The sequence below is a fragment of the Mya arenaria genome, chromosome 17, assembly GCF_026914265.1.
Source record: "Mya arenaria isolate MELC-2E11 chromosome 17, ASM2691426v1".
NCBI classification, from domain to species: Eukaryota; Metazoa; Mollusca; class Bivalvia; order Myida; family Myidae; genus Mya; species Mya arenaria.
The window spans coordinates 11419352-11447233 of NC_069138.1; the positions used below are offsets into that span (position 1 = coordinate 11419352).

General features: G+C 33.7%; 2 protein-coding genes across 9 annotated transcripts in view; both read left to right on the forward strand.

Moving 5' to 3' along the window:
• The window catches only part of LOC128224660 (carbonic anhydrase 2-like), a 57675-nt gene extending 41908 nt beyond the window's left edge, over positions 1 to 15767 (forward strand). For 6 of the 8 annotated variants that reach the window (XM_052934605.1, XM_052934608.1, XM_052934611.1 and 3 more), the window contains exons 2-8: positions 6861 to 6908; positions 8417 to 8614; positions 11818 to 11939; positions 12325 to 12420; positions 12751 to 12865; positions 13556 to 13665; positions 14693 to 15767. In XM_052934605.1, the coding sequence (XP_052790565.1) occupies positions 6878 to 6908; positions 8417 to 8614; positions 11818 to 11939; positions 12325 to 12420; positions 12751 to 12865; positions 13556 to 13665; positions 14693 to 14800 (780 nt within the window). In that variant the 5' untranslated portion in view covers positions 6861 to 6877 and the 3' untranslated portion in view covers positions 14801 to 15767. Of the gene's footprint in view, positions 1 to 1639; positions 1705 to 1804; positions 1812 to 6860; positions 6909 to 8416; positions 8615 to 11817; positions 11940 to 12324; positions 12421 to 12750; positions 12866 to 13555; positions 13666 to 14692 lie in introns of those variants that run through there. The other 2 variants (XM_052934610.1, XM_052934612.1) reach the window with 2 other exon arrangements.
• A 2976-nt stretch (positions 15768 to 18743) lies between these two features.
• LOC128224663 (carbonic anhydrase 2-like) overlaps positions 18744 to 27882 on the forward strand; it is a 36061-nt gene continuing 26922 nt past the window's right edge. The window contains exon 1 of the mRNA XM_052934621.1: positions 18744 to 18806. The gene's annotated coding sequence lies outside the window, so the exon portion shown is untranslated. The remainder of the gene's footprint in view (positions 18807 to 27882) is intronic.

The window sequence follows — 27882 nt, forward strand, 5'->3', positions numbered from 1 at the left end:
CACATGACTTTTTGATGTAAAATTCTTATAAAAACGTCGTAAGCCAATCCGTTCTATTACCCTTTCACATAACACTTATCACAGGGTGATCTGATTATGTTACCCTCGCATGGGTCTGTGAATTGTATTACATTAAAGCTATTTGCACTGAACTGATTCTAAGATATTAATCTCCTTTCTTCAACCAAAACACTAGAATCACTGGGACACACATTGATTAAAGAAACTGGGCATATGTTTGTCGAATTATTATTTAGAAAGGCATATGAGGACTAGCAAGATTTCCTGACAAGTGTTATGACTTGAGGATTTTCAGATGCGGATGTGGTTAGAGTAGGAAAATACACCAAAAGGTGCAAAATGAAGTCTGTGACAACGCCAACTAAATTCACTGTCTTCAAATAGGGTCGCATTGATTTTGTCGTTTAGATAAAAATCTCGCAGTCATTTAACGCATCCATTTAAACGATAAGATCCAATATTAATAACCAATTTGTTTTAACAAACTGTAGTTTTATACTTTGTTGACACAAGTCTACTCATTGTTTTGGTAGATTAGGCATAAACAAACTTATCTTAAATCGCTCCATGTTAATTGTTTAGGATTTCTAAAGACTAATCTACAGATGTAGCTGCAATTTGTAGTCAAATTGTAATGGTGACATTGAACTTTGTTCGATCTATATAACGTCGATTAAAAACTCATTCCGATTATATATGTCAGGCAAGGGTATGCATGGCTTTAGGACAGAACAATCAATTGGTCAGTAGTTGTATCTTACCTCTGAACCAAGAATTCCAAATTCATAATGCTTCCAAGAGCAAAAATACGATGTTGTTCCTCAAATTCTTCTTCATGCTTGGACAAAAAGCCTGCTTCTTTCGTTTAAAAGACATGTAATACCACGGTCCTTTTGAAGTGAACATCATTATGTGACCACATCAAGAGACCCCATGGAAATTAAAATGACCAATATGCATTCATATGATGCAGGTTGATATTAAAGCCTAGATTATAATTAAACTAACAAAAGTAAACAATGCACAAAGGTCAAGTTCAATTTGACTTTGCTTTTAGAATCAACCTAAATAAAAAAAAATGCTTTTAGCCATTACTTGCTGAGGCATTCGAAAATATTCGTCCTTTTTTCATAAAAAAACCCTCGGATGTGAATTTTCATATAATATTATTAATTAATTGTAGTGTTTAGACGTGCATTTTGTCGCAGTTTAAATTGATTGCAAGTGGTTGCATCAGTTATTAAGATTCCCAAGAGTAGAGTCATTAGGTTTAACTGCTTAATTGAAATTACTACGCGATCTACTTGCAGTGTAGTAAAATGTAAAGATATCTGACATTGTAGACCGTCTATATTGATCCGAGGTTGTTTTTGTTAAAAATGGCCGAGGAATCCCGAATTTAGCTTAGGAAGCTCTATAAGAACTAACAACTAATTCATTACTTTTCAATGGAATCAGATCTTCCAAGATTATTCCTCAGATAGTTATCAACTACACAAGCTATCTATTTTATATCTGGAACTGACCGTGCAGTTCTATTACCAGAACGTAAGACTTCTTCGATCGATCCAATTCCTTGTTTCTCACATTCATCAGCACACACAGTGAGAAAATTTGTCTAGTGTGTGTTAACGTATCTGAGATTTCTAGCAGATTTTGTGCGCTTTAGTTGGAATCGTAAAGGCAAGTTTCTCTATATATTTGTATTATATACTCAAAAATTATTATTCCAAATACAGTTATTTTGTTGAAAAGTGACCGATATCAGGTGTGTGAATTGTTGATATCGGGTCTGAACCAAGCTGTTGCGTATGCTATAAGTATTCTTCATATTGTTTACACATCAGTTCGTTCTATTTTTTATAAGTCACAGTTGTGATCTCTTTTTTGTTTAAATTGAGGTTATCATGTTTGTTGGAATTACAGAGGTTGTCAATCGGAACAATGCGGCCATTTTATATCTAGCACAAACTTAAAATTATTTTCAATTAACTACGCTGCAAGTAAACTACGAACTAGTAATTTCAATTTTGCAGTTAAGCCAAAGACTTTTCCCTTATAAATCTTAATTATTAATGCAATAACACTGGGAAACAATTTACACGTTAAAACACTACACTTATTTTTATCATAATCTTTGTTTATTTTACGAACTACTTCTGCTAATGTATCGGCATACATCCGAGGTTGTTTTTAATAGAAAAAGGACGAGTTCCGATTGACATGCTGTAGGCAATATGATTGTCGATTGCAATCTGTATTGGAAGAAAACCTGATATCATTTTTCAGTGAAACAATTTCATTATCGTTTCAAGAGTATGGAGAAAAATGTAGATCTCCTTTACGTAATGTTCTATATCGAGGTGTTGACCGCATCTAAAGGTGTGTTTTATTGCTTTGTTAGTAAGCTTACTTTGTCTGTAAGTATGGGTGACGTTATAATAATTATTTCTAGTGATACCATGAACAAAATTTAAATATTATGTTTCGGTCTTTTTGAATACATATATATATTTACTTCATATATTGCTATCAATAAGTAATATGCTATCTTGTGTTTTCAAAGCACACTTTTTGTGCTAGCAAGTCAATCGCGAACGTTAACAGCTAACAAAAAATTACTTCACGATGCCATGGAAGCTCATTACATAGTAAGCCCATTGCAGGACAGCTCAATACTGCTCATTACAGGACAACTCATACAGCTTATTGCAGGACAGCTCATTATAGCTCACTACAGGACATCTCATTACAGAGTAAGCTCATTACAGGACAGCTCATTACAGCTCATTACAGGACTGTTCATTACAGAGTAAGCTCAGTACAGAGAAACCTCATTACAGGACAGCTCATTACAGAGTAAGCTCATTACTGTGTCAGCTCATTACTGAGTAAGCTCATTACAGAGTAAGCTCATTACAGAGTAAGCTCATTACTGAGTAAGCTCATTACAGAGACAGGTATGGACTGCTTATTTCAATTTAGACATTGTTTTCAAATTTCATGAATATGAAATAAAACATATTCTGTATACTTCAGCTAATGGAAGCTAAGCGATATGATGTTTTGAAACAAAAAAGTGATATAATCTTATAAAATTGAAGAAAGTTTTACCGATAAAACCTAAAGAGATCTAAAACGTAAAGTCATAGAAATATAACAAAAAAAGCAAAATAATTTCTAACATATATGTTAGAAAGAAAAAGATCCGTTGATATAATAAATCTTAGTTTGAAGACACTGGAAGGTTGACAATGGATTTCAGTTCCGGTGATAAACATATTATTTGTTAAATGATGATTGTTTCTTCCAATTTGTTAAAGATATACACGAAACCTTATGTTATTTGCATCGATATTATGCCCACTGTGAGTGCTGCAAATGTTGCCATTATATAAATATAAAAGTAATCTTTGAAAGCATGATTTTTTCTTCTTCTGTAAATGTTTTATTAACATGGGACAGACGGTACAAGTTTTTTAATAAAAAAAAACAGTCGTAAAACCGATTGTTTCATTTTAAGTTTAATTATTTCTTAATATTGTTCTTTTAAATTATACATGTGAATGTATCGGTATGAAATGATAATGATTCAATTGCCATTATGTTTGTACATGATGTTTTTACTTTTTTAACTACAAAAGGTGCTAGGATTAAGTCGCCACTTTGTCCGTCCGCCCGTCATACTTTTGCGTCCATCCGTGCGTCGTTTCGTCAGTCATACCCTTGTCTGGAGAATGATTTCAACACTACTAATGTGACTGAAATAAAACTAAGTGTATAGTTAGTTGGCAATTAGAGAAAGTGCAGCAAATATTTTTCCCATTAACATTTATTTTCGTAATTGGCGCTTGTCCGGGCCAAATCTTGGAATGAGAGAAAGAGAAAAGCATAAGAACCATAATCATTCCTTACATATTTTCATTATCTCCCTTTTACCAAAGAACAAAGAAAAAAATCTCCCCTTTACCTGATGAAAAATACTAAATGTATTGAAATGAAACTTAAAATGTGGGTATATGGCAATAAGATGAAGTTCATACCCAGAACTATAATCTTGCCTTGCATATTTTTTAACTTTTTTTGCCCTGAAAGTCCCCTTATTTGATAATTTTAAGAAATCGTTTGGCCAGGCCATTACTTGGATAGTTGTGAATTACAACTTCTGCCTTTTAATTTTATTGCTTTAGATTTTCTTTACTTCTCAAACCTGCGAATGTTTTTCCATGTTATGATTTTTTCCCAACTTGGGTATTAATTGATACAACCATTTTCCTTCTACCAACACACTGTATTACATTTCCTGCCTTGTCATAGAAAATAGGCGCAAGCAGGCTTCCAGCGATATTTTTTGTTTGAATAGTTGTATATATTGTTTATGGTAGTTTCAAATGTGTACATTTCAATCACTCGACGGTGGGAATTTAGATACGAGTACAATACCCAAGTGTAAATATATAATGTACATAGAGTTTCAATTTTCTATGATACAAATATGGTCAATTACCCGTTAACATAAAGTATCAAGTTACATTCTAAAACAATTTGGCATGATGTTAGTATTATACTCGGTTCACTGTTACGAATGGAAAGGCCACATTGTTTATTTCAACAGGTGCGAAGTTTTTTATTTGTTAAATGCTGTGTAATTCAGCAATAAATGTTTCATATAATTTAATTGAAAATATCGACTGTCCTATTCTTTGCATAAGCATTTGTGAGTGTCAACTTCACGAGTATCTAAGCAAGTTGTAAATTATTAATGAGAGCGCTGAAGGCCTTAAAGGCTGTAGGCGTGACAAAGTTCCACAATTCTTGCTCAAAGGCAATACAAGTAGAATCCAAAGAAAATGAGTGGCACTAAACTATAACCGATAAGTGCCTGTCGTAAACAAAAAAATAGTGAATGGAAATTGATCAATTTTATTATAATTAGCTAGAGTCATAACATCAAATGATAAACCTTTTTGTTATAGGATATCTGAATAATGCTTTTATATGGCAAGTGAATTAATTGCTAGAGTTGGTTAAATAAAATGAAACTCGATATTGGCTGATGACGTTTTGAGTTTTTGTACTTGTTGAAGTAAGGCAGTCTCTTCAAGTCAACACATTTCCATTTTTTGCTAAATTATTCATAAATAAATATTCCCCTCACTTCTTGACAAAGATTTATTTTAAGATTCTTCGGCTTGCTTTCAAATTCATATTCACGTTGCAATCGTATGGACGTATTTAAATTAAGTGGTCTTTTAATTCGCACTATTTTGAACTTCATCACACCATACGCCGCCTTTTTAACCCCCGCGAGTTATTCTTTTAACATAGAAAGACAAATAGTAGATCTGACACTACGAAATCTCGATTTCCGGTACTAAAGTCTGTAGGTCTGCGGCGTAAAACCCCAAAATGATGAAAATATATCTATATTTTAAGACTACATTGCCCATAACTTATTTGAGTTTGTTTCCTTCCATAATGATATCTTTAAATAAAACAAAAACGTTTCTCCTTAAAGGTCTTTATAAATTTGAATGTTCATACTTTGGAGTCAATTTAATGATATAAAGTGAAAAACATATAGTTTTGTTTTTGTGTTTGCACTTTAATAAAATATTATGTATCCTTGTCATGAAAATGCGATTGCAATTCCTACCTAATATGGAATACACTACTCTCACTACTACACATCTCAATGATATGAGACCATACTGAAAGAAATACCAATGAAGCCTTTTGTAAATCAAATACCTGTTCAGTGGTAACAGAAATAACGGTGTATATCGCACATGTAATTGAGGCAGCGAGAAGATTGGTGTATATTGTCCATGTGTTTTGAGGAAACAAGAAGTATTGTGTACATCTTTCATGCGATACGAACATAACATGTATCATACATGTGTATTTATCACAAGGCACACGGTAAACGAATCATACATCGGCTTTAAGTAATAAACAAATGATACAAAAACTCGCATCATTCGTCATTTTGAACAACCTAAGTTGATCTGCCTTTTTACCCGTCAATCTGGCATGTCTACCCGTTAATTATCACCGGCTTTGCCGGCTTATCAGCGACTGCGGTCATGGTTAAGGTCAAAGATTGCAATGTATATAAATACTGTACATATACATGTTTATGTGCTTGAATGTGAAATCTAAGGATATATGTCAATTCTTTACTGGAAGTGTAAGTATCTTCAAAAGTAAAAGTTTCAAGTTTTAAGACACCAGTTAAAGGTTATGAGATAAAGTGGTAGTTTAATGGAAAACAATAACAAGAATATGAGCTATAACATCATCATCATCATCATCATCATCATCATCATCATCATCATCATCATCATCATCAACAACAACATCATCATCATCATCATCATCATCATTATCATCATTACAACGACTATCACCGGAACCCACGACGACAGCACTATCAGCATCAGTGGCATTATCAGCATCTAAATCATATAATCAACAACAACAACTTAACAATGACCAACAACAACTAAAATACGACAAAGTAAATTATCATCATCATCATCATCATCATTGTCGTCATCATCATCATCATCATCATCATCATCATCATCATCATCATCATCATCATCATCATCATCATCGTCATCATCATCACCATCATCATCATCATCGTCGTCGTCTTCGTCTTCGTCACTATTAACATTATCAGCATCAGCATAAGCATAAGAATCAGCATCAGCATCATGGTCATTTTTCATTATAGGCATCAAGTTAAATTTTATATTTATTTTTCTCAACTCACTAAGTTTAAGTGTCCTTAACTGTATTTATTGCAAATTATGATGATTATTTTTTTTCAGGATTAAAGAAAACAGACATGGCGCATTGGGGATATATGACGACAAATGGTAAACGTTGTTGTTGTTGTTGTTTTTTTTGTTTTTTTTTAAATCCTGCATACTTTTTGTATAAATTTTGTTTGTGCAAAAATAAGACGTCTTGATTTGTATAACCCGATTTTTATATTTTTATTTCATAATTGTTTTCACACAGTATGCTTAAATATCCTTCGTAAGATTACAGGAATTTGAATCACTTGTTTTGTATAAAGTGCCTGTTTCCATGACATTGTCCCGACCCGGTCACTCTACGTTGTTAAAACTAACCGTCAGAGAAATCGCTTAACTGGCTATCACGAAGGCCATGTGTTCAATTTAACTATTTAGCTGTATTCAAATGATTTGGACCAGGCCTGTGAAGAAATCCAGTTTAATCTGGATTTAAATATGGTTTTGATTATTTCGTTTACATAATAATGCTGATGACGAACTAATTTTTTTATGATTTTTGAGCTATATTTGGCTCTTTGACCACTTACAATTGACGTGTCATCGGCAGAACTATGATAATTATACCAATAGGAACCTTAAGGAAAAAGTTGAACTATATTTGGCTCTTTGACCACGTACAATCGAAGTGTCATCGACAAAACTCCGGTAATAATACCCGTAGGCACCTAAAGAAAATGAAATGTGAATAGCAATTATCGCCACATATAAAGAATAGGAATAAAATGGATCTGAAATTATTAAACAAATATGCTGACTAGTTTTTTAACCTTTTAAAACCCGAACGACATGCCAAGAGACGCGGATAAAGGGTATATTTTATTGAAAATTATTGTCAACATGACGCACACAGGACAATAATGAAACATGTGTTATCTTAATTAGCACACAAGGTTTATCATTTATCTTTGCCTAGGCCAAACAGAAATTTATGTGGTGAAATACTCGTATTGTACCGAAGCCAGAAGTTTTGGTATGTTTTGTTTGTTTTTGAATTTATGTAAAAATGTAATGTAATCTTTAGGGAAATACGATTAAATTGTCTTCAGAAAAGAGTTTTAAATGTACTCTAAACTTTGTTTTTATTATCATTATTATTATTATTATTATTATTATTATTATCGTCATCATCAATTATTATTATTATTATTATTATTATTATTATTATTATTATTATTATTATTATTATTATCCTATTTCGTAGTTAATCGAGTAACCCGATCCAGAACTTTTTAGGTCTTAGTAGCTCGTTTGCATTCATGAAAATCATTAAAACCAAAACAACATTAGCTAAAAAAATTGTTACTTAAAAAAGTCTCTCCTTCAGTTATAGACAGTTGACTAGACTACCAGTTTTTCATTGTTAGGAGAAGGCGTGTTTAGGACATGATATAAATATGTTATTCTACACATACGTACATTTGTATTTACCAATGTAAACAAATATGCAAACTAGATGCAGTACCAACAGAGCAACCAACAAAATAACAATACAAGCTTCATAACATAACTAGTACTGTTAAAATAGCACAGCTGTCTTAAGTTTCATCTTTCTCACCTAATTCCAGGCCCATCGACTTGGGGCAAGGATTTCCCGATCGCCAACGGCGAACGTCAGTCTCCTATCGATATCGTGACGACAGCGGCGGAGTATGACTCCGACGTCCTGGGATCCAACGCACTGTCGACCAACTACACTCCAGAGAGTGAAGTCAAGCTTGTCAACAACGGACACAGCATTATGTGCCAAATCACGAAAAAGGGAGGTATGTGTTTTTTTACAGAGGAGAGATGGAGTGTTAATTCCGAGGTCTATTTGCAAAATGTTACACTTAGAATGGAGAATAGAGTGTTTATTATTAATGATTTTTATGAAGTTGATAATAGTCACGTTATTTATTGAAATAAACTGAAAACCACAAACACACAACAAACACGTATGTACGCACGCACGCACACACGCACAACCACACATACACACACACCAAACATGTACGTACGCACGCATGCACACACGCACAACCACACATACACACACATACACGCACGCACGCACGCATTCACCCACGCACGCACGCACGCAAACACACATTGACTTAGTCGGGCAACAACCGTTATTTACCCATCAACATCCTAAACCAATCAGGTGACCGATTTGTGCAGTTGACTTACAAATGCTCATCCACAGAAAAGGACAGTCGATATTTCCAATTAATTATCTCAAATATTTATTGCTAAATTACACAGCATTTAACAAATAAAAAAGAATAGTATTTGTTTAAATCAACAATGTGACATTCCAGTTCGCAACAGTGAACCACGTATAAACTATCATCACGACAAAATGTTTTCATATGTAAATTGATACTTTATGTTAACGGGTAATATTTACATTCACACTTCATTCCTAAACGATGGTTGTTGTTTATCAATTGCACTTTATTTCTGTATAAAGTGCAATGGCATTTCCCATCGATATCGCATGCGTTTGTTCAATACTTCTGTCCTATCATTGGGCGCAATAATACCAAGGGGCGGGGCATATTTACTACGGAACTATTTTTTTTTAATGAAATCGTAGTAAAATTATTGGCAACATGCAAAACTGTAATCTGCAGTAAAGCAGTTAAAACAAGATAAGCAACGATAATTTGATTGATTTTAATGTAGATAATTTCATGATGGATGGAGCAGTTGAAGGAACGGTTGTGTTTAAAAATGTTGTTAAATGTCACGAAAATGCAAAAACAGTTAGTTCAAAATAACCTTTATAACGGGTGCTTGTATGACGTCATGAGTGATGTCATTGAAAAGGTTTTACATTAAGCTCGATTCGGGCCGCAACATAACTCGGCAGCTGCATTTTTTTTCGACGCCATTTTTTGCAGTGTTCATTCGTTTTGAAAGTGTTATTTTTTTCGAAAATTGACTGGATTACTGGGATTATTTACGCACAATACCTATTGGGTAATCAAATATAATTGAAATTTCTTTGTTCATTGCATACGACGTAATGGAATCATGTACATATAAGTCGTATGTTCTGAATACAATCGACAGAAATAACTAAAGTTCGGAGGAGTTAGTCGTTTTAGACATAATTTAGTGCTTTTAATAATCAAAACAACTGCAGAAAAAAACTTTTTGTTAAACACATCAGCTTGCCAGGAAAAGACAACTCAGCAGAAAATATGTAAGTTATATGTGGCTTATTTCATGTTTTGGTATTTGTATGCAGCTACATAATATTCTAAAATATGTTTTTGTACTAAAGTTTGCTTCGTTGACCAACTTTCGGTCAGAAACCAGGTCGCTTAGCCTTTATTGTTATGATGCGGGCCCTGAAAGCGTATATGTAAAACAAAAAACTGAATTTACTGAATAATGCACGTTTTCTACCGATAACGCCCGGGTTTTTGCGTTTTAATACACCACGATAACGGACCGAAAACACTCATTGTACGCAATAATACGTATTTATAATATTCTTGACCTTGAAAAGATAGAAAATAAACATATAAATAATGAACTATTTTATGTGTGCATTCATTGTCGTATAAAATTAGGCTACGATAGCTGTTCTAATTTACCCACCGTTGAAAAAAGGAGAGAAAGAAAAGAGAAAATACTCTTGAATAATCAATTTATTTTAGCAGAAATGTAAATTTAAATGAATGTAAATATAAGTATTAAAATGCGACATGTTGCATTTTATTTAGGTATGGTATGCAATGGCGCAGTTCAAAACGTTGGTGGAGTCCTTCGGACTCCACCCATTTTGAACAGCCCCATTGCATACCATACCCCAATAAAATGCAACATGTCGAATTTTAATCCTTAAATTGACCATATTTGTATCATAGCAAATTGATAGTGTATCCAAATTTAATTGCAAATATATATTTATATGATTATTATATACATCTTAATTCTCACCATCGAGTTGTTAAAATGTACACATTTGAAACAACCATAAACATGTATACAACTATTCAAACCAAAATATCGCTAAAAGCTTGTTCACCATTCTTGCATCTAAAATTTTCCTTATAAATGATTTTAATTATGTTTATTTTTATTTTATATAAGATAGAATGCAAACTATTACTGAAAACGGTTCACTTTTAATAATGTTATTAACATTATACTTGAAGATAACTATGCTGTTCATGAGAGAAAGAGAGAGAGGGCAACTATTTACCATAGCATAGCATGAAAGTCTCTGTCGAGTCTCTGAGCCTCCCTTGGTGTTACACGTTGCAAACGAACCAAGGTGACGCGCGCATAGTCTAGTAGGCTCTCATTCAACCTTTGCTGACCACCCTTTCTTCTCTAAACTTGCGAAACGCTTTTGATGTCATCCATCGTAGTTGAAAAGCCCCATTTAGGCGTCTTTGTATCTCGTTCAATAAAGGGGGTAAATTTCACTATTATGACTACTAAATTTCACTTTTATCTGCAAGGGGGGATTGTAGGGTCAAGCCGTAGTGCAAACAAAAGGCTGACCTCAAATATTCTAACACCTCCTCTGCACCCCCTCCCAAATTGCTACGTACCGAATCCTTATTCATTTTCTACCGGAACTCATTTAACTATCTGAGAGTCTGAGAGTCTGTGTACAAAATAATTTTGATTTTGAGTGCCACGTTCCAACGTCTTGAGTCGCGATTAAAGTTGTATTTATACTTCAAGGTTAAACATTATAGCAAAAGATACTAGGGAAACATTATACACTGTATTCGAAGTACCAGTAATTTGTCATTTATAATATATAATACCCATATTTAAATAAAGATTTAGTGGCGAGAGCTTCCCACCTGGATTAAATGGCCACCTGTTTTAAGCATTTAAGTGTTCCATAGGTGGACGCTTAATACAGGGTTGACTGTATTTTAAAGAAGCTTACACATTGCTGAGTTGCCTTTTCCTTTACAATACAGTTTGCTATGTACCGATGCCTTTATTCCAGTTCTGACAGGCGGTCCCCTTGGTAAAGACGAATACCGCCTGGAGCAGTTTCATCTTCATTGGGGTGCCGAAGACAACCGTGGATCCGAACACACCGTCGACGGCAAGATGTACGCTTCTGAGGTAGGATACACTTATATTGACCCTGTTTGTGTACGCAACGAACGTTAAATATTGAACTCAATATTGGAATGTGTATTCTTGAAAGTCAATCTTTTTTGTGTTTAACAAGACCTTGACTGATGTAATGCGTTTCACGCTCATTTGTCAAACGACGCCCTTATTATAAGCATGATTCTATAATACAATTTTGTTGTTATTAAATCGCTGTTATTGGGCACTACAGCGCCAAGAAACATTAATGCAATACCGTCTTGGCTCATTCCTGTGTGTTTGTTTGGAATTAGTAACACTGCTGACAGATATATCGTTTTGCCGACATTCATCAGATCAGTAAAGATAAAGAATGTGTGTTCTGTAAGAGACATACCGGATGCTATGTTTGCAGCTTCATCTTGTTCACTGGAACGCTTCTAAATACAGCAGCTTTGCTGACGCCGTCCAGAAGCCTGACGGACTAGCGGTTCTTGGCATCTTTATCACGGTCAGTGGCACGCTTATTGCTCGGATATTGAACATGCAGATATGAAACTACAGCAAATCCATAACTTTCTTTGGCACAAATTATTCTCTGGCCTTCATAGAAAATCACTGCCATAGGAGATAAATACAACTAAGAAAATACACCAAAACGAAACACACATTCAATAAAAATGACGGTCGGTCGCAATATAACAAAACATGTTGTTTACCATTACGCCGTAAACTGTTTATAAAAAATAAAATAATAGGGTGAAATTGCATCCTATTTACAGTTAAACACTAGTGTGAGTTTTTTTGTTTATTTTAATTTAATTCAATGTATCAATTTCAGCCTGGGGTTGCGTGTAATCAATTCAAAGTTATATCAGATAACTGCGGTAAACTGAAGACCAGTGGCGCGGAAATGACCGTGGACACCACCCTAGACCCCACCCTCCTCCTACCCTGTACGTAGAAACACAGAAACCAGAATGACACTTACACATCCACATATTTGGGCTGTTCATGTTGTAATTCTGAAAAAAGTTTGTGTTTTAGTTTTTAGTATCTCCCTTTACGAAATAACTCGTAAAACTGAACCTTTTTGTCTACGAAATGTACGAAAGTGTAAATCTTTATAAGCAAACCATGAGTTTAAAGTTGCAATCATTTGGAAGATAAGAAAAACATCTACAAAATAAATATATGTAACCCTAGTTCATTTGTGTTTAATTTAATCGAAGTTATGGTGCCGTGCCACATATTAGCTGTTAGACACGTAATGGGACATTATACTACTAATTTAGCATGCTTCCACGTTACTTTTTTCACATACCAACAAATAAATATTCTCTAGGGTTATAAAAAAGGAAATACATTTTACGAAACGTTTCCACACCGGGTTCAAACATGAAATGAGGAATGCTTCACATGCATTATCAGCTCTATATGCAGCCCAGTTGAAAGCTCCAGGTGGTTATTCGGTGCCCGCTGTCCTGCAACCTCATCTGTAGGAAGTAGTCAAAGTTTGCTTGTTGAGCGCTTAATATACACACATACCTACTATATCTGCATATTGTGTGTTTGATCGTTCAAGTTTTTTCCTTTACTTTTAGATTTAATGGAACAAATTATTAGTTGAGTAATGTGTATTGCAGCAAATACGAGCGATTACTGGACTTACCTCGGCTCCCTGACCACGCCCCCACTGTTTGAAAGTGTCACGTGGATTGTGTTCAAAGAGCCAGTCGAGTATTCAAAGGAGCAGGTATACCATTCAATGCTAAAGTTATCGTTGTTTTGTATGTGCTCTTAAGAGCCTGATAGTAAAATAAAGTAATTTTTAAAAAACGACTGAATTCAATACATTGTAAATAAATCTAAGTATTGAAGTATTGCTTATTGGCATTATGGTATTCATATAGTATTGTTTGAACAATTCGCGTACTTGAAGAATTATTCAATTGTACCAAGGCAAACAATTATTTGCTCTTAACTTTTTAAAAGGCTGTTACTTGTTCAATTTTACGTAAATGGAATTATAGCCCATGTTAAGCGGAAAACAGTTGTCTCCATATGACTATAATTTATCTTCGACGAATAGCCAATCGGGCCCAAAAATGTGGCAAAGGAGTCAATTGATGGAATTTTATGGACTCTTTCGAGCCGGCATTGTTATTATAAGATTACAAGGCCACACGCACACTCAGAAATTGTTCTGTTCACACGCAAACTCAAAAATTGTTCTGTTAATTTAAACGTTTATTTATTAATATATCGATAAGAGACATTTGAGATACAAGAAAATATATTTTACGCCGCAGTGCAACACCAGTATGCAACAATGTTTGATGTACTGCAACCTGAATTGTCAAATTGGCCCTTAGAAAATCTGCCTGCACCTAAGCCAGTTTTAAGGAAATACGAATTATTAACTTATTTTCTATTTAGATCCGCGCCGTTTGATTTTGCTGATGCTTTATGTATTTCGGAACACCTGTCGACTAGCCGAAAGATTGTAAATGACCAGATATAAGCTCCCAAAATACTACCACTTTGCCCATTTCCCCATTTTGGAAAGAAAGAATAATCCATGTGAAGAAAAAAAGTCCGTTTAAAAAGGGCTATAACTCTCTACAATAGAAGAAGTAAAGATGATATAGTTACAACCTTTTAAAAAATAAATCTGCGAATGTTTGCTTGCCAAAATACTTGAAAATGATGCCACAAGTCACGTGTATTTACCACGCTGTATTTTCAAGCAAAAACACGTAAACATTGCTCATCTCTTCCAGCTGTTAGCTCTCCGAAACCTAGTGGATTCCGATGGCAATCATATGCAGGACAACTACCGGCCTCCGGCTGCGCTCAAACAGAGGAAAGTGAAGAAAACCTTTACGTAATGAAATCAGAGAGAAAGCACCTGTATAAGTGTTGATTCACAAAAATGTATGAGTTATCTCGATTATCCTACAATGTCAATGAAATCCGAGGGAAAACACTCCTTTAAGTGTTGATTCGTAACATTGGTCGTGTTGTCTCGATTATATTACAATGTTGATTTGATATTTTTGCATTTCACATTATATTTCACAAACAATATACAGTATTATTGCATATTAATCATGTTTAACATAATGATTTTTGAATATCTATGTTATGTTTTTATACAAAGCTTTGAACAAATTTTACTTATTTCAATGTTATGGACTTATTTGTTACCAATTATGAAATGTTTACATAAGTATATGTTAATGTATTTTTTATATCAAGCCCCCAAAGTGTGTTTACATTTTGGATTTGTTTTGCATGTAAAACAGTAGCAATAGTTTGAAGACAGAAAGCTACTATGTTTCACTATCAACGAGAAAGGGGGAATATTAGAGGCCCATTAAGATATTTGGAAATGAATGTTTGCTTGTGTGTATGTTAAACGACCTCAATAGGCCTCAAGTGGCAGCAACAGCCAGAAATGGTGAACAAAGGGGTAAAGTAATACACAAAATAAGACTTAACCAAAATCGTGCAATTATGCTTCGTTTATAACTTTTGAACAATTGAAACTGATCTGAGATTTATAACATTATTTATGTTAAGGTAATGTCGCATTTATCAACACAGCATTCAAATACTACAAGCTGTACTTCAGTCAAACGACAAAACTGCATTACAAATAATTTTGATTTACCCATAGGTGTTTAACGTCCCTAGTAAAAGTGCTGTCATTAATTTTGTCTACAAAAATGCTAAGTAACAGTTAGTCTTCACTGTTAACGTTGCTTTCTTGGATAACTTGTTGTTTTATGTAATAAATGCGTTATGCGCGTTATGCGCAAATAAAGAAATCCAAATAAATTTAATTAAATGTTATTTGTTCTGTTTGCTGTCTTTCCAAAGAATGATATGGTCAAGGGCCGTATTCAATATCGTTATAATAATTGTCTTAAAAATGACCTCTTAGAACAGCTCCAGGGTTATATCGATGCGTTTTAACTTATATAGAACATATAAAAAGCCCTTCTTGAAAATTGTTTCTATTTTTTTTAATACACGTGAAATTTGTCTAAAGAATCTTTAGCTAAATATCACATTTAATACGGCCAAAAAACTTGCTTAAACTCTATTTACAAATGTTAAGATAACAACCTTTTAATACTTTTAAGACACAATTACAATAACTGCATACGATAATCCATAGTTGTTGTAAACATATGAAATTCCCTGTGTGCCCTCGGAGTTGGAACCCCAACTTTCTTTTTGAAATATTCATCTTTGCCGAAATGAAAATTTGCTTGATATGCCAATGAATTATATGCATGTGCTTTGGTTTAATGTTTGTTTTTATCACCATCATGTGGACCCCGACTTTGAGCGAAACTTGGCTCTTTATTTCAAACGGATCACGATAATGCATGCACTTTATGTGTTCACGTTTTCCTGAAGAAATAATTCGTATTATTTTTTCCCAAAACCTACGGTCGCTAGTACTTTTCTAAATATGTTCAGTTATATAAAGACTAGCAGCGCAAGAAAACATCGTTCTAAGGAAAAAATCTGATTCCCATAAAAAATACCACAATGTTTCTTTCACAAAGAACGACATCGTCATGAATTTAGCAGAAATAACTTGCTTAACCACAAGATACAAGAGTACAAGAGTCTTTATTTTAGTGTGCTGCACCAACTAATTCTTTACCTCGAAGTACATGATGTTTTTTTACTATTTATGATTTTCGCAAGCCCAAAGGCTAGAAAGTCCGAAGATCCGTGAGTCCAAAGCTTAAGGGTATTGATTATTTTGTACTCTAACCCTTAACTCACCCAACACAATAAGGGATAGTTGGTCATTTGGGTGTATCAGCCATCGGTCTCGCGGGCGGACACCAATTATGAAGACACAGCTATTATTAAGTACGACTTACGGGTTTAAATGAAGAAAAAAACCCACATACTTCTTTACCAGCCTTCGATTGACAGAGACATCAACAAGCGCAGTTACATACAGTGATGTGTATCGTCGAGACGGTAGTCCAGTTATTGCAACTGAATTGCTCTCGGAACTAATTCTAGGACGTACCAGCACCGAAGATAGAGGGGCAATGCGGCCAATCAGTGTGCTTTGTGGAAGGGACCAGGGCACGTCTTGACAACCCTTTATCCTGTCGGATTAGTGTCAGTCGGTTCTTCGTAAGTCGGATGATCTAGGTGTAAATTTGAATTTTTTGGTGATCACTTTATCGAATACACAGTGGTTACATTCAACCATTTTTTTATTAAAAACTTAACCTTTTCCCTCATTCATTGAGGGATAAATTCTTCACGAAACAGAACGACAATTACAGTCTTAAATCTCTGATTGCTAATGGTATTACTAATCCGGATTTCTATGGCAACATTCTGAAAAGGCAACGTATGATTTCTACGTACTATTTAACATGATACAATTTTTCTGGTATTTCTAAAAAAATACTTTCTTGAATCTTGATCTCAACTCTTTGCGACAACATCACTTGATTTACATTTATAACTTTTAATCAGTGTTCAGTTATCCATACACCATAGACGAGTATGTGTTGGTATCTTTTGGAACATTCGGAACACCTCGGCCATTTACCATCCGAAAGAACGTCGATTGTATATTGACGGTTTTTAATATCAGAAATCTTTACATTTAACTACGCTGCAAGTAAATCGCGTACTAATTTTTAAACTAAATGACTCTCGAGCTATGACGTCATTTGAATTTACAATTTTTTAGACGCCATATTATTTGACTATTTTAATATTTTTAACACTTTTGTGGCTTTCATCAGGTCATCAAATAGCTATAGAACTTCCACGAACAAGTTCTATATTACATTTTTTGACGTGTGTTGTAAACACTAAAACAATAATTATCTGCATTAAAGTTATGGAGGTCAGTACTAGTATTAAAACACCTATTTCTTTTTTGTTTTGATACTCTTTTAATCAAGAATTTATGGTTATTTGGATAAAAGTAAAAACTGCTGTCTCTTGATATCAGGGATTACCTTCTGAACTGTTACTGAACAGTTAAGATGTCATCCCCTCCACCCAAATTGTTATCATTGAAAAACTGTATATACTAACCAGTATGTTATACGATGCCTTTCGTCTGTGTTTAATGCCAATACCAGCAATAAACTATTGAAACATCGGTAATTTTATGATAGGTTTGAGTTTTTATTATTGTTGTTGATAAACGTTGTTCAATTATGTATTAATACTCATTACATAATATGAAACAGACTATAACTATTCTTGTACATGGTCTAAGAATGCACTTTTTCTTGATAGTTGCACAGCATACCTATTATGTCTATATTAAATATTGATATAACCTCACATTTGTGTTGTTATCTAATTGTCACATGACTATATGACTTCACATTCATCATAACAGGTGGTTAACTCACTGTTAAAGTATGTTTCAATAAAGCGTCTGTACAAGCGCCATATTCCCACAATCGGAACACCTCGGCCAGTATCCAACAGGTATTGGCCTATCTCGAAGCTTGCCGGAGATGGCCGAGTTGGTACGATTGATATTCCAGATGACTGAGTAATACTATATCCGCCTACGTATAATACTTTCGATGTTCTCATAACAAGCTGAATAACTCTAGCAGTGAGCTTAAGCTGTTTTCCAATACTACATTCCCCAATATCAATAGCGTATGTTATTATCCTTAAACCTATCTCCCAAGGTCAAACTAAATCCTTCACATTGTGTGTGTTCATGTTCACGTCAATAAATTTGTATCATTATGTTATAATTCACATATTAAGTACTTCATGCACTGTTACAAAATAATTATAATGCAATGTCAAGTGCATCCGATTTAAATGTTCTCTTCATGAATTTCAGAATGATGGATTATTAATGTGGTGAGTTCTGTTTTACTATAACAGATCTGCTCTTTTAGTACCGGTATTTGTTTATAAATTAAACCTATTCCAAACATAGTTATGTTACAAATATATTGAAGTTTTGAATGGGTTAAAAGGGTCTCGCTCATGTTTTGTAAAATGCACCATTTTATGATGAAATAAAGTGTGGCAAACCATAATAGTGTTAAACTAAGATACTGACGACTGGAACCAACAACAAATTTTGATGTATTCTCAAATATTGCCTTGACGTCCATAATTTTAAAAAGCGTTTGTCTTTAAGGTTAAAATATCCCTAATTATATGTAAGAGTCCCTGTGGGCGAGTGGTTTTGTTATCAGTTTTCTTTGTTTCTTGATTGTACCGGTTTCGGTTCACTCCCCACTCAAACCAGGTGTCTATACCTTGATTTTATTTCATTCTGCAATTTCGGTAGCAAAGAGTTAAACAATTATAATATAGGTGTTTCAGATGCATTACCGTGAACAATAAAATATTTGCCCTTTCAGGCTTTGTGTAAAGGTAAGTTAATTAACTTGTGAATCTACATTGATAACATAAAGCCGGGGGGCTTTGGTTTCTCGATGTTTTTTTCTGATCATTATTATAGCATATATCAAAACTGATACATCCATTCAGTTTAATGAACAACAATGGTTATTTAAATAATTATAGATCCCTACGTTTTCTGTAGACGCATTGACAGAATTCATGTTCTTCCTAAACTACATCCCCAAATATCAATATCGTATACATTTCAATATCCTGAAACCATTTTGTTCTCCAATCCCCCACAATGTCAAACTATACCCTTCACAATGTGTCTGCTCATGTTCACGTCAATAAATTTGTATCATTATGATGTTATTATAATTTACATATTAAGTATTTCATGCACTGTTAAATATATTAATATATATTAATAATTATAATGCAGTGTCAAGTACATCCGATTTAAACGTTCTCTTCATGACTTTCAGTATGATGGATTATTAATGTGGTGAGCTCGGTTTTACTATAACTGATCTGCTCTTTTAGTTCTAATATTTGTTTATAAATTAAACCTTTTCCAAACATAGTTATGTTACAAATATATAGAAGTGTTTTAATGGGTTTAAATGGACTCGCTAATGTTTTGTAAATTGCACTTCTATGACGAAATAAAAAGTGGTATATCATAAGAATGTTTAACTAAGATAATGACGACTTGAACTAATCAACAAATGTTAATATATGCTCAAATACTGTCTTTGAAGTCCATGATTTTGAAAAGCGGTAGTAACGCTTAAAGGTTAAATTATCCCTGAACGTACCGGGTAGGGTTCGCCCCTATTAAAACCAGGTTTTTATACTTTAATTTCTATTTTATTCTGCAATTTCGGTATCAAAGAGTTAAATTATTATAATAGAAGTGTTTTCTGATGCATTATCGTGAAAAATAAAATATTAGCCCTTTAAGGCTATATGTAGAGGGAACTTAATTAATTTGAGTGGCAACATTGATAACATTCAGCCAGGTGCTTTGGTTTCTCGAATTTTTGTTGTCTTTTTTAATCATTATAAAAACAGATATCAAGAATAATACATGCATTCTACTTTAATGAACAACAATAGCTATTTAAATATTGATCCCTAGGTTAATGTAACCTCAACTACTGAATTCATGTAAAAATGAAGAACGGAAGTTATTTAAATATTGATCCGTAAGTTTATTTAAACTAATGGACTGAATTGATGTAAAAAAATATTAATTAATAATATTTAGATATTGACCCCTAAGTTAATTCAAACTCATTGACTGAATTGATGTAAAATATTTTCTTCTAATAAATGAATGTATCAGATTAGTGGATTAGGAAAAATATGCATAACTAAAATTAGGAATCAAACATGAAGAGCTATGAATATAATAATAAAAACTATGAATTCACTATGATGTAATATATAATATATTATTATCGAGTAAATCTTATACAATGTTTTTATTACTTGCAAATTGACAACAGTGCACTTAACTCGTTGGATATTCCCCTATCTTACAAATCTGATCTTGATGAGGAAGGTTCGATTTATGTTTTTAATTATAAAGTATAAGCAAGTATTTAACCTTGTAAGTAAACAGTACATTTATATATCAGATCCTGTTATCATACTCGCTTTGGAATTCTTGATTTCATATTATAGTTTAAATTGTATAGCAGATTCTGAATAGCATGGCGGAATTGATAATACTTAAGTCCTAGTATGTTATAGTTAGGTAAACTTATCGAAGTGTTTGCATATCCAAAAAAGAACTATTTTACACTTTTTGATATTTCCTAACCCCCAAAATAATAACAATCATTTATTGCAATAAAAAAACAAGCAACAATACCGAAAATATATTCTAAATTAAGCGCACAAAACGTCAATACAAAATTTGCATTACCCTGTATCTTTCTTAAATGCCAGGTAAAAAAAAACAATGTAAACTTGTCAATGTGTATCCAAAAAACTTTTCGTAACCTTGTTTGATATTATTGAACCCCAGAAAGATAATAAATGAATTGATCTCAATTACAATTATGCAACAATACCGAAAGTATATTCTAAATTTAGCTTCTAAGTCATGATCTACCTCGTTAGCATACAGCGAGTGAGAAGTCCAGTTATTAATCATTTTCACTGTTTAATAAAGCATCGTGTGGACCTATAGGATTTTTTTAAACATAATTTTAGCCTTTATCATAATTATTTATTTAATTTCGTTCTGTTTTGTTCTTTAATTTTTCTATCCTATTGTTAAATACTAAAACACACTGGTGAAGAGGTATTGACAAAACGCGAATATCGTCACGGAATTTGCATATCACATGACTGTCTCAATATGTTTAGCAATGCAAACTTATCGAAATGTTTGTATATCCAAATGACTTCTCTTAATATTTTTGACATTTCTTAATCCCAGAAAGATAACGAATGCATTTCTCGCAATTACAATCATGCAACAAAACATAACATATATTCTAAAATTAGCGCCCATGTCTCCTCATAGCATATAACGAGTGAAAAAATAAGATTACCAAAATTATGTTTAATAAACCTCAGGGTTTTATCAGACATTATCTGAGACTTTCTCACAGACGCACGTTTATATTTTCTCTCTAATTATTCAACACTAAAACATACTGGAACTTTAACTGTTGAAGTGATATTAACGTAATTATTATGACACTTACGGAAATGTTGGCGCTAATATCTCTTATATCTGATGTATAGTAGACATTAATTGGAACAAATCAAAGTAGTTTTTGTTTTCCTTTTTATTAATGTCATGTTCTATGCAAATGTTGGCGGAAACCAAAACTTCACCGTACATGAATACGAACATTTGTATCTTGTACCATTTTGGTCTGAAGTCCTCTTCAACTAGTTTTGACATAGTAAAGAGAGATGCCAATCTTTGTTCAAATGGCAACGTTTACCTCTACATTGAAAGTGGCACCGGTGCACATATTTGTTTTAAAGTAGAACCGGTGCAACGATGTACTTCTATGTTCGAAGTGGCAACGGTGTATCACTATGTTTACAATAGGACCTGTTCATCTCTATGTTCAAAGTGGCACCGGTGCACCTCTATAGTCAAACATTCACCGGTACACCTCTATGTTAAAAGTGGCAACGGTGCACATCTATGTAAAAAGTGGCACCTGTGTACTTCTCTATTCAAGTGGCACCGGTGCACTTCTCTGTTTATAGTGGAACCGTTGCACAACTATGTTCAGGATGGCTATTGTGCACCTCTATGTCAAAGTGGCACCGGCGCACCTCTATGTTCAAGGTGGCAACGGTGCACCTCTATATTCAAAGTGGCACCTGTGCAATTCTCTGTTCAATATGGCACCAGAGCACTTCTTAGTTCAAGATGACAAGTGCATCTCTATATTCAGAGTGGCACCAGTGTACCTCTATGCTCAAGTTAGCTATGGTGCCCCTTAATATTCAAAGTGGTACCGGTGCACCTCTCTGTCCGCAATGGCATCGCTGCACCTTAAAGTGGTGCTCCTCTTTTTTGGCAATACTGTCTGCTTTAGGACACTTGGTCTAAGTGGTACCTTACACCATTTGTACAAAAGTGCTTACTCGTGTTGTTATATTTGAGACAATATTAACACTATCGGCTGTCTGTTATGTGTATCAGTTGTTGGAGCCAATACCAACAATGTCACTTGACCTGTAGGCATTCCAGTTGGAGCTCGTCATGGTTGTCTGGTTGGCATTCTACTAGTTAGAGCAATTCACGGTTATTATTTCTCAAAATTTAGTCACGGCTAGCGATTGTTTCAACATAATGCTTTGAGCTTAGATGTTTGCTTTTTGCTAAGGAAAGGTTTAAACATCTTCCTTGTAATTAATAATTAATCATATAATAATAAGTATTATAAAATATAGTCAGACTTTATGCATTGAGCATAAATATACTTTTGTATTTATAAATGCTTGGATTAATCCATATTTTGGGTAAATCTCATCATAACCTAAGATACGTATGATTGTAAAGATTGTTTAAACGAATTCCATAGTTGTGGCAATCGTACGTCGGACTTGTAAATGCCTGTATTTATAATATTGAAATCGAATCCAGTAGCATCGATATTTGACTTGAACTGAAAAAAGAATTAAATAACATTATTAATAATTATACAGTAAGGTCTTAAAACCGTTTGGCCAATCAGAATAAGTATTCTCTGTTGATTGTCTTATTCGTTTTTTACACAAAGTGTGCTCATTTTGGCATTGGCGACCTTACAACGTCTTATTCTGGCACAAGGGACATACACAGCTTTAAAGGTGAAGTACCAATGTGTTTGGCTTTGAGATGTACTTGGGAGTGTTCTCTAATAAAATAAAAACATGATTTATTTAAAAAAAAACAAAAACAACCTATATTTAAGGGATAGTTGTAAATAATTTATTATATATCCTTATACTCAATATTTGTTAACGGAAAACAAACCCCTAACGACCAACAACAAAGAAAGAAAACAGAAAATAAATAAATCATAACACTATACGGATTTGATCTTGCAACCCCCAGCTTCACAGCCTAGTACGGCTACTTCGCTATACTGTCAAAAGCTGCAGTTAATTTAAAAAAATGACTGTGCTGAAAGCGGTCAGCAACTTTTGATAGATAATCAGTGGAATGATGTACTCTACATATTTATGATGAAGCCCTGAATAATTCCAAACCGTGCTCGTCCTGGTGCTCACACCATTAAAGTCTTGAACCATTAAGAAACATGATCGACCTTCGGAAGAAGCACAATGATGTAGTCTTGAACCACCTAAAAGCGTGCTCGACCTTTGCAGGGACGGTCATTATATTTTTCAAACCATTTACCAGTGTGTTCGATCTTTGCCAAGACAATAATGATGAAGATTTGAATCATCTGAAAGCTTTCTCGACCTTCGCAAGGACGGTAATCATGAAGTCTTGAATTTGCAAAAAGCCTGCTCGACCTTAGCATTGACGGCACTGTTGAAGCATTGACCCATTAAAATGCGTTTTCGACCGTCGCAAGACGGCACCGATGCAGCCGTAAACAACTTAAGAGCGCGCTAGACCTTTGCAGAGACGGCACTGTTGAAGTCTTGAATCATTTAAAAGCGCGCTCGAATTTTACTAAGCTAGCAAACGTGAAGCATTGATTCATTTAAAAGCGTGCTCAACCTTCGCAAGGACGACAGTGATGATTTTCATGACTCTAAAGTATTACTAATAGGATATTCCAAGTTTATTGCAGATAACCAAGATGAGAGACTGATTACAAATTCAATATATCGTGAGGTGACTGTTATCTCCGCGCTTGTCAGAACCTGCCAGATTAAGCTCCGTTATGCAAGCATTGATGTAAGAAACTGTGAAAAGGTCTGTTAGCTACAAATATACATGGATTTCTATCTTATTTAAGCACTCACATTCTAAAAACATCGTTTTAGTGCAGAATCTATATTTCATTTGAATATTTTTTGTCTATTTACTGGATATAATTATTCACATCACCTCAGTTTCACAGTGGACACAGAGTTCAGCTCATTTCCATAATATGTAAAATAAACGAGTAAATTTTGCATTTCAATCATATATTTTTATTTTCACTTGATATATTCATCCTCTTTCATCCAGTTACAAAGTGGTCAGTGTTCAGGTCATTTACATAATATGTAAAGTTACAAATCAAAATGTCGACTTGTCGTATTGTTAACTCTCATTCACTTGCTATTAATCAAACAAAAGCTTTGCTGTGGCCCTCCTTGTTTTTCTGCTTAAATGGAGATTTGCTTTAACATTGAATTTCAATGAGTTATAAAAAATGATCCTTAAAATGAATATTTGCCTAACATAGGCTGTGTGAATTAATAAAAGCTATAAAACTGTAACCAAAAATTATATATGAACCGGGTTTGAATATTTTGTAAAAGTCATATGTAAATCAATTTTGAAGTATTTTAAAGTTTGTTTGAATAAGATAATTTATGATATTTCATTGAAAAGAGAAAGCTATCAAGACTTTGTAATAATTTATGAGTTGCCGAAGTGAATAGTTTTGAACAACTGATGAAGAAGCAACACTATAAATCAGTGTTTTTGGGTCAGTAAACTTGATAGAGTCAATGTATTTTATTTGTTAACTCCGTACAGTAGGCATTTATTCACGCCATGATATTCATTTATTTATGTTATATGTTTTCTTAAAACAAGTTTTAAAAATCAGATAAAATGTTAAAAATATATAGTATATAAAATAAAGAAGTCTTGAAAATAACATGATTAATAAACATATAATTCCAAAAGCGTAACGTTTACCAATAGATAGATATTCACCAAGTAATCGGGCCTGAAACGCCATAAGTAATTGCTTGATTATCTGTCCTGTACCAATACAATTTACCCACGGATATGCAACAGCTTATCTGTAACGCCATAAGTAATGACTTGTATATATATCATATGCCACAACACTAACCAATGTATATGGGACAGCTGTCCTGTAACGCCATAAGTAATTACTTGTACATCTATCATGTGCCACAACACGTACCCATGTATATGCGACAGCTGACCTGTAACGCAATAAGTAATTACTTGTATATTTATCCTGTACCAAGCACTTACCCATGGATATAAAGCACCTGACCTGTTACGCCTTAAGGACTTACTTGTATATCTATTCTGTACCAAAACACTTACTCATGGATTTGCGACAGCTGATCTGTAACGTCATAAGTAATTACTTGTATATCTATCCTTTACCAAAACATTCATCCATGGATATGCAACAGCTTACCTGTAACGCCATAAGTAATTACTTGTATATCTATTCTGTACCAAACATTTACCCATGGATATGCAACAGCTTACCTGTAACGCCATAAGTAATTACTTGTATATCTATTCTGTACCAAAACACTCACCCATGGACAACTTATCTGTAACGCCATGTGTAATTACTTGTATATCTATTCTGTACCAAAACACTCACCAATGGATATGCGACAGCTGATCTGTATCGCCATTTGTAATTACTTGTATATCTATTCTGTACCAAAACATTAACCCATGGATATGCGGTAGCTGATCTGTAACGCCATGTGTAATTACTTGTATATCTATCCTGTATCAAAACATTTACCAATGGATATGCGGCAGCTGATCTGTAACGCGATGTGTAATTACTTGTATATCTATCATGCTCCAAAACATTTACCCATGGATATGCGACAGCTGATCTGTAACGCCATGTGTAATTACTTGTATATCTATCTTCTACCAGAAGATTTAGCTACGGATATGCGACAGCTAACCTGTATGAAATATATTTTGGAATATTAAACAATGATGTTTATCAACATAATACCCTAGAAAATGTGCTTTTAAAAATAGTGAAACATTAGTACTTTTAAATACTGCCATTCTGAAAGGAGTTGAGAATGAGATTGAGATTTGACTTGAGTACTTTTGTGATAATGGGTCAGAGAAAATGCACTGTTTTAGCAATTTAAAGGTCTTGAGCTGACGGGTAATTAACTGGTTTAGCCATTAAAAGGTCTAAAGATCAGAGGTAATTAACAAATATTCAAATTAAAAGAATAACAAAAATACCCCCAAAACACGTTTAATCAGTTTAAACATGGCATTAGTTGAAATCATACCAAACTAATATCGGGTTTATGGAAGGGAAAGCGGGAAAGTGTTTAAACTGCAAAAGCATTTAAGAATGTGGCGGATCCGCCGCAAAAACAATGTGATTACATTATTTGACAGAAGCTGCGGATTCTTTTTAAACTTATGTTCCTCTTAAATGAGTTACAGCGTAAAAAATATTTTACACAATTATTCCCACCTTTGTCTGATGACTTGATTTAAACTTTATTTTTATTGACAAAATAAATTGCGTTGTCTAATCCAAGTCATAATTTCAATAATTCTAATTGGAAATAATAATTAAATCACCGTAAACCTACTAACCCCGTAATTTATAATAATTTGCTTCTACATGTAATCGACCTCCAAAATTATATAGACGAGACTTTCGAAACCCGAGCAATTTAAATTAATTGAAGCTTAGCAAACACTATTTCATTGTTATGGATCAGAGTTGCCAATGGCATATTTTTTGCTGAATAAATCGAAAGAAAATGCGTTATAAAAACAACATGTCGCCAACGTAACTAAAGAAATAAAATTGGCCTTTCCGGCTTAATATTTCTATCCCTAGTTAAGATATTTCTGCGGCGCTAGATTATGAAAAAATAATTGTTAGTTTCTCAGGCACTTGTCAAAAACGGAGAGGTATTGCGTATTGAAATGTTATATTTTATTTTATCTTATATATCGGCCTTTAAACGAAAACGATTGCGAATAAAAGATTTGATATATATTTTGTTTTAAATTCTTCCTGTAACTACATTTCTGCAATGCATGTAGTGAAAGAAATGGCTTTGGTTTATCAGTTTATGGTATTTGTCTCATCATCACCGCAGAAAGATCTTGTTTTTTGTTGTTGATTGTATAGATTAAATTTGTTTA